The 19179-nt window shown below is 40.0% G+C and overlaps 1 protein-coding gene across 7 annotated transcripts in view; it reads right to left on the reverse strand.

Annotated features, from left to right (window-relative positions):
- ERC2 (ELKS/RAB6-interacting/CAST family member 2) overlaps positions 1 to 19179 on the reverse strand; it is a 550520-nt gene that overhangs the window by 324532 nt on the left and 206809 nt on the right. For 6 of the 7 annotated variants that reach the window (XR_011812382.1, XR_011812380.1, XR_003500250.3 and 3 more), the window contains exon 8: positions 7085 to 7222. The exons of the other annotated variant lie outside the window; for it this stretch is intronic. Coding sequence is in view for 2 of the 6 variants with exons in the window: in XM_072044083.1 (XP_071900184.1) it covers positions 7085 to 7222 (138 nt within the window). In the remaining 4 variants the exon portion in view is untranslated. The remainder of the gene's footprint in view (positions 1 to 7084; positions 7223 to 19179) is intronic. 7 annotated transcript variants of the gene reach the window in all.

The raw sequence follows: 19179 nt of genomic DNA on the forward strand, positions 1-19179 counted from the left end.
TTTAAAAAGAGCTTCGTAACAATCTCATTATATGATTCTGTTGTAATATTTATCTCTTCCCATAGTAACTACGAAAAACAACTAAATTTAATTTTCATGAATTGTGGTTAATTGAACTGGTATAAATAATTTTCATCACTATTTTAAAAGAGCTTCCCATGATGCTCTTGGACTTGTATTTTTCAAATAAAATTCTAACAACTTGTGAATTGATAAAGAATTAAGGTAAAGCCAAAAACCATGCTTAACATCAGAGATGATGTAGCTGAGTGGGAGGAGCATAAGCTTATATGGTATTTAAACTATAAATAATAACGGGTATATAAATTCGTCAACCATTGCATTGCCATGGAAATTGGGTATTCTTGAATGAAAGCAGCATCTCGCTTGCCAGCATTACAAATTTAAATTGATAAAAGTATTTACATTTGTCAAATTAATTTATTACTAAGAAATTACCACTAAATGTTTTTGTCCCATTTGGGCAGAAACCTATTCCACATTTCTACCAGTAGTGCCAGTGGAAAAAGTTAATAACCTGATGAAGTCTGACAGTCTGAAGAACTGTACTGCAGACAAATAGGGATAAGAAAAATCTGTCAATGATAGCAGCTAGGATAAATTGGAAAACTGGACACAATTAGAAATGAGACACCTGTGTAAAGAGAAACTGCCAAGGTATATAGCTGCCAGAAGACACAAGAAAGCTAAGCATAATGGTTCATTTGGAACTTCTTGAAGACATGTATTGGCTTCTTTCAATGTGTAAGTACCTAACAAAAAGATGTCTCAGAGAGTACGTTTAAGACTGAAAAACCTACCCTTGAAAGTGTGGCCTTCATTAAACTTACAAGCTTACAATAACACTTCATAAGTGATTGAAACAGTCATCAGACACCACAGCACAATTCAGCTTTGTGCCATTACTCAAAAGCATTGTCTTAAAACAGATACCATTGTCCTCATCAGCTGCACAAAGACAGAAGTTTCTGTGGCAGAGGGAAACAATCCATACTATTCACTGAACATGCACCATGGAGCAGCCTGCAAATACTGCAGGAAAGATGCCATTCTCAGCTGATATTATTTAAGCAAGTGACTACTCTGTACAGAATTCAGCCTTAGGGACTCCATGTGAGTTCTAATCAATTCCACTTGGAAAAACCACTAATCACGATGATTCTTTAAAAGTGTCAGGTCATATGTATTCATGTAATTCCAAATGAGGGAGACTTGAGTTGCAAAAACAAAACAAACAAAAAAACATTTCAGAGAAGGATTTGGATCTAGAATCCAAAGTTCATCTAGCTTTTGCAAAACATTAAAACTAGCATCATTTAACAGATTTAGAATATTTACTAAAGCAATCTGAAATAAAGATTGTCACAGAATTTCCATAACATCAGGATCTCAAGTGTCACATTTTGAGTTTTAACATATGGAAAGAAACTCAATAGCACAATTTTTTAACAAGCTCTGGGACAAGTCCTCATTGCTATATTGAGGAATAATGCATCTTGGGTTTAGTAAAATTTTAGCTTGTATGTCTGAGATTAATAGAATATTTTAGTTTTAAACTTTCATATTTATTTCAACAGATTTTAGAATGGTACTAGTATAAAAAGGCATGAAAACAGTTCATTGCCACCACTCACTAGTTTGCATTCAGTTTTAACGCAGTATTTCTTAACTTTTTCTATTTCTGGTAGTGAGAAGTAGACTATACATGATCTATTCAACCTATTCAACCTTGGATGCAGGGAGTGTCAGAGCCTGCTGCTGCCATCGGCGGGAGGCAGAGACGCTGCGTGCGTGAGGTGTGAGCAGGTGGATGACCTGATCCGCATGGTGGCGGAGCTCAAGGAGGAGGTAGAGAGGTTGAGGGCCATCAGGGAGTGTGAGCCGGAGACAGACTTGTGGAGTAACTCCCTGCAGGGCCTCAAGGAGAGGTACCGGGGTGAGACACCCCAAATGGGGGTGGACCCCCTGCCCTGTCGCCGTCGGGCAGAGGGAGGGGATCTGGGAGTTGAGGAGGAATGGAGACAGGTCCCTGCTCGACATGGCAGGCGATGCCCTCCCCTTCCGGCCCCACCTTCCCAGGTGCCCTTACGAAACAGGTTTGAGGCCCTGGAGATTGAGAGACCAGTAACTGAGGAAGAGATAGAAAGTGTTCCCAGGAGGATGCCTAGGGTGAGGAGGTCGACTCCACGCATCAGGACTGCCTCCACCAAGAAAGACAGGAGGGTGATTGTTGTGGGAGACTCTGTCCTTAGGGGAACAGAGGGCCCTATTTGTCGGCCTGACCCTACCTGTAGGGAAGTCTGCTGCCTCCCTGGGGCCAGGGTCAGGGACGTTGCCAAGAAAGTCAAGCGCCTGGTACGGCCCACTGACTACTACCCGCTACTGGTCTTTCAGGCTGGTAGCGATGAAGTAGGAAAGAGAAGTCTGAAGGCGATCAAAAGAGACTTTAGGGATTTGGGGCGACTACTTAGAGGATCAGGCACGCAGTTTGTGTTTGCCTCTGTCCTTCCGATAGGGGGGATCGAAGCTGAAAGGTGTGCTGTTCACATAAACTCGTGGCTTCGAGACTGGTGTGACCGGCAGAACTTTGGGTTCTTTGATCACGGGAAGGTCTATGCTACACCGGGCCTGATGGCACCGAATGGGATGGGCCTCTCTCGGAGAGGGGTAAGGATCTTTGGTCAGGAGTTGGCAGGGCTGATAGATAGGACTTTAAACTAGAGTCGAAGGGGGAAGGGGCTAAAACCAGGCACGCCGGTGAAGACCTAAGGGATGGTACGCTAGAATCAGAGGGGCTGTGTGCCAGTGAGGTCCTTCGGTTAGATCCACAAGGTGCTGAGTGTAAGGAGACGCACCTGAAATGCTTCTACACGAACGCACGCAGTATGAGGAATAAAATGGATGAGCTAGAAGTACTGGCCCAGTCCCGCAACTACGACATCATCGGCATAAGCGAAACCTGGTGGGATGAGTCCTGTGACTGGGGTGTTGTGATAGATGGTTACAGGCTCTTCAGGAGGGACAGGCAGGGTAGGCGAGGTGGTGGGGTGGCGATGTATGTGAAGCAGGGGCTGGACTGTGTGGAGCTTCAGGTCGGCGATGGCAAAGTTGAGAGCCTCTGGGTAAGGATCAAGGGACGACCGAATAAAGGGGATGTCGTTGTGGGAGTCTATTACAGACCGCCTGGCCAGGACGATAGCGCCGATAAATTATTCTTTACAGAACTAAGAGAGGCCTCGAGATTAACTCCCCTTGTCCTTATGGGGGACTTCAACTTGCCAGACGTTAACTGGGAGTGCCACACAGCTGACACGAGCAAGTCCAGGAGGTTCATGAAGCACCTAGATGATAACTTCTTGGTGCAGGTGCTAACGGAGCCAACTAGGAAAGGTGCCCTCCTAGACCTGTTGCTAGAAAACAGAGAGGGTCTGGTGGGAGATGTGGTGATTGGTGGCCGCCTCGGTCATAGCGACCATGAACTGGTTGAGTTCAAAATTTACGGTGACAGAAGGAAAAGTGCCACCAAAACCTCATCCCTAGATATGGGGAAGGCGGACTTCAGGCTGCTCAGGGAACTAGTCAGCAAGGTCCCCTGGGAAGCTGCTCTTGAAGGCCTTGATGTCCACCAGTGCTGGTCATTCTTTAAGCGATGCCTCCTAGAAGCACAAGAACAGGCAGTTCCTAAATATCGCAAGTCAGGCAGGCGCGGCAGGAGGCCGGCGTGGCTGACCAGGAACATTCTTATGGAGATTAGGCAGAAACAGAGAGTGTTTCGCTACTGGAAGGAGGGCCAGGTGACATGGAAAGAATATAGGGATGCTGTTCGTGTTTGTAGGAAGAAAATTCGTGTGGCTAAAGCACACCTAGAGTTGAAGCTGGCTGTGTCTGTGAGAGAAAATAAAAAGGGTTTTTTTAGATATGTGAATAGAAAAAGGAGAACTAAAGAATACATAGGGCCGCTCCTTGATAGGGAAGGTCTTCTCACAGACGATGACACAGGCAAAGCAGAGACGCTTAACGCCTTCTTTGCCTCTGTCTTCAATGCCGATGATGGGCTTCGGGACCCAGGGTGCCCTGAGCTGGAGGACCGGGACGGTGGGGATGACAAACTCCCAACCGACCCTGAATGTGTGCGGGATTTGCTACTCCACCTGGATCCCTACAAGTCCATGGGTCCGGATGGGATTCATCCCCGGGTGCTGAAAGAGCTGGCGGATATCATCGCGGAACCTCTCTCAATTATTTTTCAATGATCCTGGGAGTCTGGAGAGGTCCCGGTAGACTGGAAGCTGGCAAATGTTGTGCTGATTTTCAAGAAGGGTCAGAAAGAAGACCCTAGCAATTACAGGCCTGTCAGTCTCACGTCAGTGCCTGGTAAAATCATGGAGAAGATGGTTCTCGAACTTATTGAGGCGCACCTGGGGGACAAAGCAGTCATTGGTCCCAGCCAGCATGGGTTTGTGAAGGGTAGGTCCTGCCTAACTAACCTGATTTCCTTTTATGATAAGATCACCCGTATGGTGGACCAAGGGAAACCAGCTGATGTGATTTTTTTGGACTTCAGCAAGGCTTTTGACACGGTTTCCCATAGGATCCTACTGGACAAAATGTCCACCATACAGCTAAATAAAAACATCATACGATGGGTGAGCAATTGGCTGACGGGCAGGGCCCAAAGGGTTATGGTGAATGGGGCTGCGTCAGGCTGGCGGGCGGTCACCAGTGGGGTCCCTCAAGGCTCCATTTTAGGGCCGGTACTTTTCAATATTTTTATAAACGATCTGGATGTAGGAATAGAAGGTATTTTGAGCAAGTTTGCTGATGACACCAAACTTGGAGGAGTTGTGGACTCTGTTGAGGGTGGAAAGGCCTTGCAGAGGGATCTGGATAGGTTGGAGAGCTGGGCGATCACCAACCGCATGAAGTTCAATAAGAGCAAGTGCCGGGTCCTGCACCTGGGACGGGGAAACCCTGGCTGCACGTACAGACTGGGCGATGAGATGCTGGAGAGCAGCCTAGAAGAGAGGGATCTGGGGGTCGTGGTAGACAACAAGTTGAATATGAGCCGGCAGTGTGCCCTGGCAGCCAGGAGGGCCAACCGTGTCCTGGGGTGCATCAAGCACGGCATCGCTAGTCCGTCGAGGGAGGTGATTGTCCCGCTCTACTCTGCACTGGTGCGGCCTCACCTCGAGTACTGTGTGCAGTTCTGGGCACCACAGTATAAAAAGGACATGAAACTGTTGGAGAGTGTCCAGAGGAGGGCTATGAAGATGGTGAAGGGCCTGGAGGGGAAGACGTACGAGGAACGGCTGAGGGCACTGGGCCTGTTCAGCCTGGAGAAGAGGAGGCTGAGGGGAGACCTCATCGCAGTCTACAACTTCCTCGTAAGGGGATGTCGAGAGGCAGGAGACCTTTTCTCCATTAAAACCAGCGACAGGACCCACGGGAACGGGGTTAAGCTGAGGCAGGGGAAGTTTAGGCTTGACATCAGGAGGGGGTTCTTCACAGAGAGAGTGGTTGCACACTGGAACAGGCTCCCCAGGGAAGTGGTCACTGCACCGAGCCTGACTGAATTTAAGAAGAGATTGGACTGTGCACTTAGTCACATGGTCTGAACTTTTGGGTAGACCTGTGCAGTGTCAAGAGTTGGACTTGATGATCCTTAAGGGTCCCTTCCAACTCAGAAAATTCTATGATTCTATGATTCTATGATTCATTGTCTCCTGCAGCTGAGTCAGAATATGGGGTACAAGACAACTTTGGCTTTTGATTATGTACTCCATGCTTAATTGCACAGGAGAACTGTCAAGTTTCACTCTACTTTCTGTACTAACACCAATAACACAATGGTTAAAGGACTGTTTTAAACTCTTCACTGCCTCCCTGGGAGTACTGGGAAAGTGACAACTTCAGCTAATTCAAAGATTATAGTTTACTTGTAGAAAAACAGATTAATGAGTAACTTATTTTTTAATGATATGCTGTGAGATTGGTGAACAGTGTCCAAATTAGCAGTGAAAGACATTAATGATATGCACATACTTACTTTCCTGCATAAATTCTGTAAGTTTACTGAAAAAGTTATCCATATAAAGTAACGGAAATAATGCCAAGCATGTTCCCCCACCCTCCCACTTCACCCCATAAGGTGATTAAATGTACAAAGAAATCAAAAATTTAACATTAGCAATTTAGGTAATAGTTCCAACACCACAGTAGCATTTTAAATGCACATAGAGCCATAAATGCCTTCATCAGATTAGGCACTGCAGAATAGCACTTAACCTTTTAATTAGTTGTGTTCACCTGTGTACACTGAAGTGATACATATTGAAATCTGTTAGCCACAAAAAGTGAGTATTTATACTAATTTTTTTTTTTTTTTTGCACACATTAATTTGGATTATACTCCTATTCAAAGTTAACTGGTAGAAAAATCCAGAAATTGCTAAAATTAGTGGGAATGTTGCCACTACATTAAATAGGCCAGATTTATCTCTCCAACTTAGGAATTTTCAAATTAAAAGTATGCTGTTTTTTAAGGTGGAAAAGAAATACAATTCTCCAGTTTGTCTGTTTGGTTTCTCCTATAATTTAAGTGTAGTAAGCCGATAGAGCTGAGAACAAGCCGAAGTAACAGTTGGTATTGTCGATGATGGCTCTTCAGTTTGGCTCTGTTTAACAGGCAAAAGAACAAGATAATCAAGACCACAAAGCCATTAAAATACCCCAAACTCTCCCTTCTTTCAGTCAGGTGTCCATGTCTTTCTATTCATGCGGGGAACAACCACTACCAACCTTCTACTAAGGCAAAAATCTTCCCATGTTCTGAGCTGATCATTTCATCCTCATTTAAAAGGACATCCATCGGTACCTCAGAATCCTGTTTCAGTTCATCAGTCAGGAAACACTCTTTGCCCATTGTGCCAGAACAGAGCCACCTGCTTTCCTGGCAAGGCTCATAGGTTTTGTTGCAGATGCCGGACCAACTTAAAAAGACATTTTCTGGACATACTTCACCCACAGGAGCAGCACATAATGCTGTTGCACAAGAAAATATTACCTTTTCTGATAGTGCTTCTTCTAAGGTTGCTAGTGCTGTGTCTGTGTTACTAGAATCCGTCTGCAATGACTTCACTCTGTCTTTTAGATTAGTTAGTTGTTTGTCTTTGTCCCTAAGTTGCTCCTGTAGATTTTCAATCTGAAAATAAAACCAGATCATAATATTCATCAACCTTGTCTTAGCATTTAAACAACGACTTGGGTGATAGGATCAACTGAATGTATACACATTGTACATAAAATACACATGCCACAATATACTACTAGGTTTCTACACAATGTAATGTGAACAGTTTTTAACTTCTGTCTTCTCTTGTTTTCCTTTGCCACAAAATCATAGAATCATATGAGTTGGAAGAAACCTTAAAGGCCACCTAGTTCCAACCACCCCATGCTCTGGGCAGGGACACCTCCCACTAGATTAGGCTGCCCAGGACCTCATCTAATACCTCATCTAATCTGGCCTTGAACACCTCCAGGGATGGGGCATCCGCAGCTTCTCTGGGCAGCCTGTGCCAGTGCCTCACCACCCACCGCGTGAGAATTTCCTTCTGACATCTAATCTACATCTTCCCTTTTAGTTCAAAACCATTCCCCCTTGTCCTATTATTAACTACCCTTATTTTCTTTAATGGTATTTTCTATTAAATGAAATAAAATCTCAGTGCAGTCAGCTATTATACTATTTAAATATTTTCTGATATTAATCATTTTAGTTAAAGGTACTGCATTATCTCAGTAATTCGAAGTATGCGTGGAATGGCCCCTTTAGATAATTCTAGTTACAATAAAGACAAAGAAAGAGAGAGGCAAAGCAAGTTCAGTGAGCCACAAAGTGAGAAAGAGGAAAGATGATAACCTACTTCTCTAACAACCTCTTCCTCCATGATGCCCTGCTGTAAAAGAAACTCATCTGGACAGAGATCGTGATAGTACCAGTTGATAGTTACCGAGAGCTACATAAAAACAAACAAACAAAAAACTCTTAAAAAACAAAAAACCCTTTCACTCTTACTTGAGGTACAGAGCAGTTTAGATGGGAAAGTGTTATTAGAAGCTGAGGAGTAGTGTAGATGCTGAACATCTTCATACTCATCAGATACCAAGACTGAACCTCTGAGCACAAGAAGGTCCAACTAAGGAAGGCACCAAAAATGGTACCCAATATATTTTAGACATTTTAATAAAATCCTTATTTTTCCATAATACATTCTAGATAAGCCAAGCAATCATTGCAGGCTTCCTGTCCCTGATGGTACCTATGCAGTTATAACTTGTGCATAAAGTTGACCACATATTGACCGTTTCACAGAAGCAGAGAATATTGGAGTTAGAAGGGACCCACAAGGCTCGAGTCCAGCACCTGGGTCCCAAAATCTGTTAAAGGGTTTAAATACTGAGACTTTAAATTCTAGGGAACAGCATAACTGAAAATAAACGACTGTCTTCATTCTTATAAGCAGTGTATAATATTCTTATAGTAATACTATTCACCCAGTCTTAAAGAATAAGAAAAAAAAACTGTTCAGCAAATTCAAATTTCCTATGTCCTGAAGATGCCAAAGATTAGATAAAAACCATAATTTCGTAATGCACAGTTATTACGGAGGAGGAAAAAAAAAGATAAAACTGAAAAAAAGCCAGATATACTCAATTTCTTCTTACAGAAACAATAGACATTACATAAAATGTTTACCGGTTGTTCTCTGGATACCCAGTACCCTGAGCTGGTGGAAGGGGATGGGAAGCAGGATGTGGCCCTCACTATCCACGAAGAACTGGTTGGTGACCTGCTACGGCACTTGGATATACGCAAGTCGATGGGGCCGGATGGGATACACCCAAGGGTACTGAGAGAACTGGCAGAGGAGCTGGCCAAGTCACTATCCATCATTTATCAGCAGTCCTGCCTATCGGGGGAGGTCCCACTTGACTGGCGGCTAGCAAACGTGACGCCCATCTACAAGAAGGGCCGGAGGGCAGACCCGGGGAAACTACAGGCCTGTCAGTTTGACCTCAGTACCAGGGAAGCTCATGGAGCAGATCCTCTTGAGAGTCATCACGCAGCACTTGCAGGGCAAGCAGGCGATCAGGCCCAGTCAGCATGGGTTTATGAAAGGCAGGTCCTGCTTGACGAACCTGATCTCCTTCTGTGACAAAGTGACGGGCTGGGTGGATGAGGGAAAGGCTGTGGATGTGGTCTACCTTGACTTCAGCAAGGCTTTTGACACCGTCTCCCACAGCATTCTCCTCAAGAAACTGGCTGCCCTAGGCTTGGACTGGCGCACGCTTCGTTGGGTTAGAAACTGGCTGGATAGCCAGGCCCAAAGAGTCGTGGTGAATGGAGTCGAGTCCAGTTGGAGGCCAGTCACTAGTGGCGTTCCCCAGGGCTCGGTGCTGGGGCCGGTCCTCTTTAATATCTTCATCGATGATCTGGACGAGGGCATTGAGTGCACCCTCAGTAAGTTTGCAGATGACACCAAGCTAGGTGCGTGTGTCGATCTGCTCGAGGGTAGGAAGGCTCTGCAGGAAGATCTGGATAGGCTGCACCGATGGGATGAGGTCAACTGCATGAAGTTTAACAAGGCCAAGTGCCGGGTCCTCCACCTGGGGTGCAACAACCCCAAGCAGAGCTACAGGCTGGGAGATGAGTGGTTGGAGAGCTGCCAGGCAGAGAAGGACCTGGGAGTGATGGTGGACAGTCGGCTGAATATGAGCCAGCAGTGTGCTCAGGTGGCCAAGAAGGCCAACAGCATCCTGGCTTGTATAAGAACCAGTGTGACCAGCAGGGCTAGGGAGGTGATCGTCCCCCTGTACTCAGCTCTGGTGAGGCCGCACCTCGAGTACTGTGTTCAGTTTTGGGCCCCTCAATACAAGAAGGACATCAAGGTGCTTGAAAGAGTCCAGAGAAGGGCGATGAAGCTGGTGAGGGGCCTGGAGAACAAGTCCCACGAGGAGTGGCTGAGGGAGCTGGGCTTTTTCAGCCTGGAGAAAAGGAGGCTCAGGGGCGACCTTATCGCTCTCTACAGGTACCTTAAAGGAGGCTGTAGCGAGGTGGGGGTTGGCCTGTTCTCCCACGTGCCTGGTGACAGGATGAGAGGGAATGGGTTTAAGTTGTGTCAGGGGAGTTTTAGGTTGGATCTTAGGAAGAACTTCTTTACCGAAAGGGTTGTTAGGCGTTGGAATGGGCTGCCCAGGGAAGTGGTGGAGTCACCGTCCCTGGAAGTCTTTAAAAGATGCTTAGATGTAGAGCTTAGGGATATGGTTTAGTGGGGACTGTTAGCGTTAGGTCAGAGGTTGGACTCGATGATCTTGAGGTCTCTTCCAACCTAGAAATTCTGTGATTCTGTGATTCTGTAAAATACTATGAAACCACATTAAGTTTGCTGTTCCTTTCATCAAAAAATGTAATGTTTCTCATGGCCAAAATCATTTACATTTAAAGCAATTCAGACTTTAACTTAGGCAGGATCCTTCATAATTATTTTTAAACCAGATTTAAATATTCTGTTACAAACTTAAAGATGAATTCTATGCATGAGCAGCTCCATAGAATTCAACAATTACAACCATAAAAAACAATTCGGTTCCCAATGTGCAAAAAAATAATAATAATAAAAATAAATAATCTATGACTGTAATCAGAACCATTTTAATTTGGGTTTTACTTTGGTAAAATTCTTCACCTCTGTTACAGTGTTATACATGTGCGGGAAAAAAAAGGCTGAACTTAAGTTTTATCATATAGACCAATAATTAACAAATTATAAAATCCAGAGTACAGCTTTGTGCATTTTATAAAGTTCAAAAAGATGCAAATTTAAAGAGAAATCAAGGGAAAATAAAATAAAATATATAAATATAAGTATATACGTATATATAATAAAATATAAAATACATATTAAAATAAAATTTGAGAGTCTATTTGAAGGAGCACTTTTCAATTGGAAAGTCTTTATGTCAGTGTGATAAATTCAAATATTTTGTTTTTATTATTAATATTTACATACATGGCTTGGTACATCAAATTACTACTATGGACAAAACATTCCACTTGTTCTGTAAGCTATAAAACACTAAGGTATATATAAAAAGGTTTTGGTGAAGACCTGGCACAGAATAGTTCTTGTAAATGATCTCTAGTAATATTTTTCTTCCTGTGTATGTTTTATACAGATACAGAAATAAGATACATGTGTTAATGAGTTAAGAACTTTTTATTTTATGGCATGTGTATTAGTCACATCTAAAATTACATTAGCTGGCATTCAGCAGACTGCACACTGTGTTTCTTCCTTTACTTTCTTACAAGTATTGACGATTCTAACAACTGCCTCATGACACCCAGTGGAATATCTAAGCAATTGCACTCTTCAACTTCAAAATAAAATCTCAAGCAAAGAGGAAATAACACAGGAGAGTGAATATTGATTACGTGTTCTTTGAAACAAAGTTAAGATCTGGTCCTTTATTATCATCAGCTTGACCTACCAATTCTAGGCACCCCAAATTAAAGTACTTATTTCCTATGCACAGTGCTTATCTGAATTCCACAGCATTTACATGATTTCCTTCCTCTTAAAACTAATTTAAAATATGATCCAACTCTTAACCAAGAAAACATGTTCTAAAAGTATTCAGCATCTACAAAATTCTTTCCTCAGAGGTAAAGAGAATAGGCAGCAAATTAAAAACATCCCCATTGAATCACAACTGCTTTAAAAGAAGTCATTTGATGCATAGTCTAGAGATATAAACAAGAGGAAAAGATCTGATTATTCTTCTTTTTGTGCTATATAAATCCAAAGAAAATGCATTGATGGGAACAGGACCACATTGTGAAAAGAGAATTAGTACCACAGAGTTTTTGTTTGTTGGGATGGGCACAGGATTAGTAAAGATCTGCTAACGCAGGCCAAATTTTATGACTAGTTAATCACAAAGTTCTCAAAAAGATTAGAAGAGCCAGTGATTGAGCAGTCTCTGATGCTAAAATCTTGGAACACAAAATATGATTGAGTTCTCTCCCCCTTCCCCTCCCCCCACCCTACCGCTTTTTTTTTTTTTTTCTTAAATCCAGAAGGAACAAAATAAACCCTCTGGTAAACAATATCATCTAATATACATTGGGCACAGGCGTAAGAATATGATTTTATTGCTGATTTATAGTTTTTGAACATTCATGTTATGACAAGGACTGTTATGTCTTCCTTAATCCTCAACCATTTATATTCTTACCTGATACGAAATGAGTTCCTATGTAGTTCCTATGTAGTTTTGTCAACATGTAATTTTTACCTGTGTAAACTGCTGTGTCCCTGTACCATGAGCTACGTGAAAAGGCATTGCACTCCACTCTTTCTGTACTTCACAATGTGCATATATTCCCAGATAGACATTATTTCTATTTGGAAAAACAACATCCTTACAGATAAATGTCTTTCCTATGGGACACTCTATCAATAAACAACAAGTGCTAATCTTGCCACTTTTGGGTGACAGTCTCAGGAATGCTTCTTAAATGCTCAAGGGATTAAATTAAATCTCATGCACAGACAGGCTTCAGAACTCTACAGTAAAACAAGTACTTGAAAGAAAATTACTTTCATTATCCAGATTAAGGTACTGCACACTGGAATATGCAAGAAAATTAAATAATCTGAGAAAGTGCCCAAAGATATAACAACTTGCCTTTAGAGATATGCATTACAATGTAGGACTTTAAAACATAACAAAATATATCAGAGACTTCCTGGACCCAGCTAGTGAAATTGTAAAGCTATATACTTAAACTTACCTTCATATATTTTTTCTCTCTTGAAAATGTCTGAATTTTCAATAACTTAGACAACAAATACTTTGCAACACTGGCATTTTAACTCTGGTATTTTTAATTCTAAAACTCATTTTGGTAAATTCTAAATTTCTCTGGACAGAACTCTGTGAAGTTTGTTTCATATTACAACAAACATCACATCTATTCCAGTGAAGTAGATCAATAAAATCAGTTTCATTTAAAATTGAAACATGGGGAATGAAACTAAACTTTTGTATATATCATTTCCATTATTTATAAAAAAAAATAAAACATATTATTTTACAAAAATAAATTCTATTGAGTAATTTCCAAATCATTAACATTGTATGATAAACAGTCAATGGAATTACAAGAAAAACAATGTTTTAATAAACAAAAGCATTCATCCAACACGAGCAGTATTATTTTAGTATATATAGTATTACAGTATTATTTAGTACAATAGTATGTATTTCCAGATGGTAGCTGCTCCCTCCTGGACATACAAAACAGAAGACAAAACAAACCCATAGCTATTAATCTAAACTAAAAATGATTAGAAATAGGTCAAATGCAAATACTCTAAATGTCTACTTACATGCTTTTTTTTTTTTTTATTGGTATGACTCATGGCAAATGTTTTGTTTCATAATGCAAATACTTCTTGTCAGACACATTTCAGTATATTCCAGAATGTAAAACTGGCTTTGGTAGCGACTCAGTACAAGAAACGCATCTACAGACATCCTAATACCTCCACTTATTTTTGTGTGCATTTCTCCATGCATTATTTCCAATGAAACATGCATCTTTAGCCTGAAAGACCAGTTAGAATGAAAAAAAAAAAAAAAAAATCCCTACCATACCTATAAAAACACTACTACTGAAAGCACAAAAGACGTGAATAGTTCTTGGAAAGCACTATATATTTGCTGTCTGAAATTTTTACCCAATGATGCATAGTTATTAAATACCATGTTAGTCAGAGTATTTCAAAAACTACATTAACAAGTTCGAAAGCAACTATTTGAATTTTCACCCTGGGCAGGGGTGTGTGGGGGATCTTTGGTTCCATAGTTTTCCACTGACATTCATGATATGACCCAAACATATTTATTCATTTTCAGTACAATTTCAATTAATAAAATGAGCTTATTAAGGAGATATCTTTGCTTCAGCAGTTTGACAATGCAGAACTGTCAAAAAGAGATGCCCCAAAAGTGCTTCCGTATTGCTACCTTCCACTTGGGTTTTTCCTTTTAAATAGGTATACAGACAGTAGACAGATAATCACAGAATCACAGAATTTCTAGGTTGGAAGAGACCTCAAGATCATTGAGTCCAACCTCTGACCTAACACTAAGTCCCCACTAAACCATATCCCTAAGCTCTACATCTAAGCATCTTTTAAAGACTTCCAGGGACGGTGACTCCACCACTTCCCTGGGCAGCCTGTTCCAATGTCTAACAACCCTTTTGGTAAAGAAGTTCTTCCTAAGATCCAACCTAAAACTCCCCTGGTGCAACTTAAACCCATTCCCCCTCATCCTGTCACCAGGCACGTGGGAGAACAGGCCAACCCCCACCTCGCTACAGCCTCCTTTAAGGTACCTGTAGAGAGCGATAAGGTCGCCCCTGAGCCTCCTTTTCTCCAGGCTGAACAAGCCCAGCTCCCTCAGCCACTCCTCATGGGACTTGTTCTCCAGGCCCCTCACCAGCTTCGTCGCCCTTCTCTGGACTCTTTCGAGCACCTCGATGTCCTTCTTGTATTGAGGGGCCCAAAACTGAACACAGTACTCGAGGTGCGGCCTCACCAGAGCCGAGTACAGGGGGACGATCACCTCCCTAGCCCTGCTGGTTACACCGTTAGATTAATAGATAAGCAAATCATTGTTCCTTGCCAAAGATACTTAATGTAACCAGCTCTATCTAAGATATGCAGGTTTGTATGAAAAAAGACGTGGCTAATTTATCATAATCTACAATTTAGTTATGCAGAAGACTACTTGTAAAATTTAGATCTCCTGTGATTTAAGATTAAGATGGAGAATTTTCATCTCCACAGGACAGTGATACAGATTTATTCTGAAATATACAATCTGAACTATAAAACATTTTCAATCTTCTTATATACTGTGAAATTAATGCTGTTATATCCATTTGAGTCATAGTTTTCATCTTTGTCACTTTGCATTTGATGGATATAATCAGATTTAAAAACTTAGAAATATTCATTCTTAGAGGACTTGATTTTATATAGAAAATAGGTCAAGTATGGTCATATGAAGGATATTTTAATATATTTTAATGTTACCTCTTTTTCATAATCCTGAATTATTAGTTGAAAAGTACTTCACAATTAAATGTTTTTGAAAGTCAGATGGAAATAATAGCCCAATTAGTATATCAGGTGTGCTTGTTTAGCAAATCATGTTAAGGATTTAGAGTTGTTAAGAATGGCTAATTGTCATTTAGTTCATTGTTTTAATAAGGATAAAAAGACAGTAATAGACACAAAAACATAAAATATGCTCCCTCAGAATATTTAAGTTTGGAATAAGATGAATTATAGGGTGATATAAGTAATATTTTTAATGAGGAGGTATTCTTTGTACTTACACATTTGCAGGTAAGATCCATACTTTTGGCTACATTTGGGCACTTTATTTGTCAGAGTGCTGGCAGGCTGCGTATTTGTGAGGCAGAAATGCTCCTTTATTGTACTGACTGGGTAGACCAATGGTTTTAAGGACTGACAGCGTCATCCAGCCATCAGATCATTTTCTCACTTCTTTTTGGTAAGATGTACTCTCCTCTTTTAATGTTTAATGTTTAATAAGTATTTGGAGAATTTTATTTCAAAATTCAAAATGCGTGTAGGTTCCGAACATTAAAATGAATGTTATATTGAGAAGTTATAAAAATCCTTAAAACATTTTTTAAAAAAGTTTTGCTGCTTGCAACTTTGGTAAAGTACAAATTTTGCACTAATCTTTGTTTTTACCAAGGTAATTGGAAAAAGGATTGCTAAGCTTATCATTACATGCTAAAATACTCTTGGATTTCATAAGCAGCTTCAATAACTATCAAAATTCTTGATTATTTCTCAATAGAATAAAGCTTCCTTTTACTGTCTTCCAAGTTTATATTCTCCAAATTGGAGTAACAGTCCCATCGTGATAACTTCAGATTACAAAATGCCACATGGATCAATAGTATCTTTTAGCTTTATATTTCTTCTTTATTTTGTCCCACAAGATATTTCCTTAAACATCAGAGATCTTAGCCCAAAAAACAAAACAAAAAAAAAAAAAAAAAACAGATAATCACTTCAGGTGATAAGTTTGGAGGAAAGTAGCACATTTGTAGCCTTGCTTGGACTGGCACCCAAGGAGAAAGTCTCCAAATCAATGGGTTTGTATGGTTTTCATGACTGATTGATCAGTTTGAATAGTTCTTCCACTTCCTTAACACTACCTTCAGGACTACAGCTCAAAGTAGCAAAACACAGCTGCACAGTGACCATCCCAAAGAAGCTAATGAATCACATGCTGCTTCAGCCATCAGCTCTCACAGTAACCTGATGACAAGAGCAATAGAGAAGTGGCATGATCTGGTAATTACTCTGGTGCTACCTTCCCCACTCGCACACTTCAGGCAGGAACATAAATAAATAATGCTTCAGAATTTTGCTCTGCTTCACAAGCTTAAACTGAAAAGATGCAAAACCATTATAAGAAACCAGAAAAATATATTAACAGAATATTTCTTCCTGAAGTACACTTTTTTTTTCCTCCAAAGTGCTGATATTTCTACACAACATATTTTCTGCATCTTCAAGCTCATCATTTTTCCATTGATTAGATTAACATTGTGGTTTGAAAATTAATTATGATTATTCATTACATGTATTTTTATAACATAAAATACTTGTTTACACCACATTTATGTTAGTAAGAACCATGTAGTGCCCATTTTATCTAATGTCACCTTCCCTTTTGCTTCGTCTGAAGCTGCCAATTTTCATGCCACCTTGACTTTAACAAAGCATAAAGTGCTTTGGGCCAGGAACAGTATTTAAGTAAAATAAGGCTTCAAATTTTAATTTGTGTCTTCCTAGAAACATTGCAATATAAAATCATTCTGAAAATAAAACTAAATCATTTGTGACATGACATTTTTCTTTGTGAAATCAATTCACCTTTGTTTTTCTCTAAATGTTAGATTTTATTGTACCATTTATTGTATTAATGCATATAGTACCTTTTTAAAACATTTTTGTATGAAAAGCTCCAATAAAATAATGCAAGCCAATAATTTAGATTTCTCTAGCTAGACACACCTTTCTCTATACTTCCAAAATACTAAACTTATACAAAATTGACAATGCCAACCAAGAACTCATGGAGAAACTATACCCCATGGGTTTATGCTGTCTCTTGCAATAAACACTGATGTGTTAAGTCAGCCAAGTTTACCATGTCATAGAGGAGAATATCAAGTCTTGGGATGACATACTAAGTACTATCGATTTTGTTAGGCAAGGCTCCATGTAAAGGCAGTTGTGAAAGACTGCATGCGAATTTGATGTCTGCCTTGCTCAGTGGTTAGAATAAATTCATTACAAATAAGCATTGTGAATAAGCTGAAACTCTGAGCTAAAGTGAAGAATGCTCACTTGGTGCTCATGACCGCTTCCAGCACTATCCAAGATTTTATGAAAGTATTCATTCATATTTTTTTCTCCAATTTCTTGTTAACCTGCAAAAACTGACACTAACATACTAAATAAAGGATTCGGATACAAACTGCAAATTAACCCACATAAAAAGTTAATAGAAACACAAATTGATATAATCAAGGCACATATTACTTATTTGCACTGGGCATGAAATAACACCGAAAAGAAGGCAAATCAGTTTTTGTTTGTTCACAAGCAACAACAATGAAGCTGTGTACAATTACAGTAGCATCAACAGGACATCAGATAAGATCATCATCTGCATGCACTGATAAAGAATGCAGTGTGCATGGCTAATTCCTTATGATGTTGAATATGAAACAAAAATTGAAAGCAATGATTTAAATACCTTCTTTTACAAATACAAGTGCTATATAGCCTACTCAAGTACAAGGTCAGTATTAGACCCATGTTCCTCTGTATTTAAAACTAACATTTCAGCAATCCCAGATCAGATCTTTCCGGAGCTTGTTCCTTTATCTATTTGCTTTTGTTTAATTTGTTCTCATAATAATACATTTCTTTTTTTTCTTCTGGCAATTAGAGTTTTTTTCTTTTTGCAGCAGAGGGTGGAAAAAAATGGTGAGTAATATCTGCTTCAGGTCTGTGGATCAGTAATCTACAATTTTTGTCTATAAATGTAGATTATCCAGAATTTTATCATGGGCAGCTTAATTACATGTATGCCTATTACATGGCTTCTTATCGTGACAGCCAATACAGAGTATATATAACAAATAATAATGAACCTTTATCAAGCTGTTAGTTCCTAACAAGCAGAACAAACCAAATTAGAGTACCTTTTGGAAAGGGGATTTCTTAGTAAAATTATTTTTAGTAAAATTATATGCTTAGGAGGGTACTCAAAAATTATTCACACATTAACCAGAATTTTCCAAGTAGGTAAAAACAGAATTTCTTTCTTGTTATTATATTATTAGTACTCCATAGGTCCTTAGAGACCTTTAATCCCATAGTTTAACTTCCAGAGAATTCTTCCAGGACTTCTCATGTGAGCGACCCAGGTCTGTTCTTTCCTATTTTGGTAGCACTTGGAATTGACTATTCATTTTTTCTATTCACCCCAGACAGCACCCTTTACCCTCTTTCCCTATGACAATCTCAAATGGCTAAAATTTTCATATACAATTTTTTCTACTCTTAAATATAATTAATTGTCTTTTAAGAGGAAAAAAAAAAAAGCATCAATGAAGTCTGGACAATGATTTCTAACAGCTTTTACCATCCACCAATGAAAAAAATAAAAATAACTGATGTGTCCCCAATACTTAATTATTATTCTGGAAGGGTGAAACAGAAGAACTCATTCATTTACAAGTGTTTTGTGAGGTTTGTTTACACCAAATCTGTGTGCTAAGGAACAACTGATCAAGAAACACAGGGATATTTTGCGGTCTAGAAGACATTCTTGCTACTAAGCAGTTTAGTCCTATACATTGACTTCATCTGTCCATCCATCTAATAGTCCACTCAACAGTCACCAATCACGGTATGGTTGTAAAGTGCAAAGAAAAGGAATATGATTAATGAAGATGTG

Source organism: Anas platyrhynchos, chromosome 13, assembly GCF_047663525.1.
Source record: "Anas platyrhynchos isolate ZD024472 breed Pekin duck chromosome 13, IASCAAS_PekinDuck_T2T, whole genome shotgun sequence".
NCBI classification, from domain to species: Eukaryota; Metazoa; Chordata; class Aves; order Anseriformes; family Anatidae; genus Anas; species Anas platyrhynchos.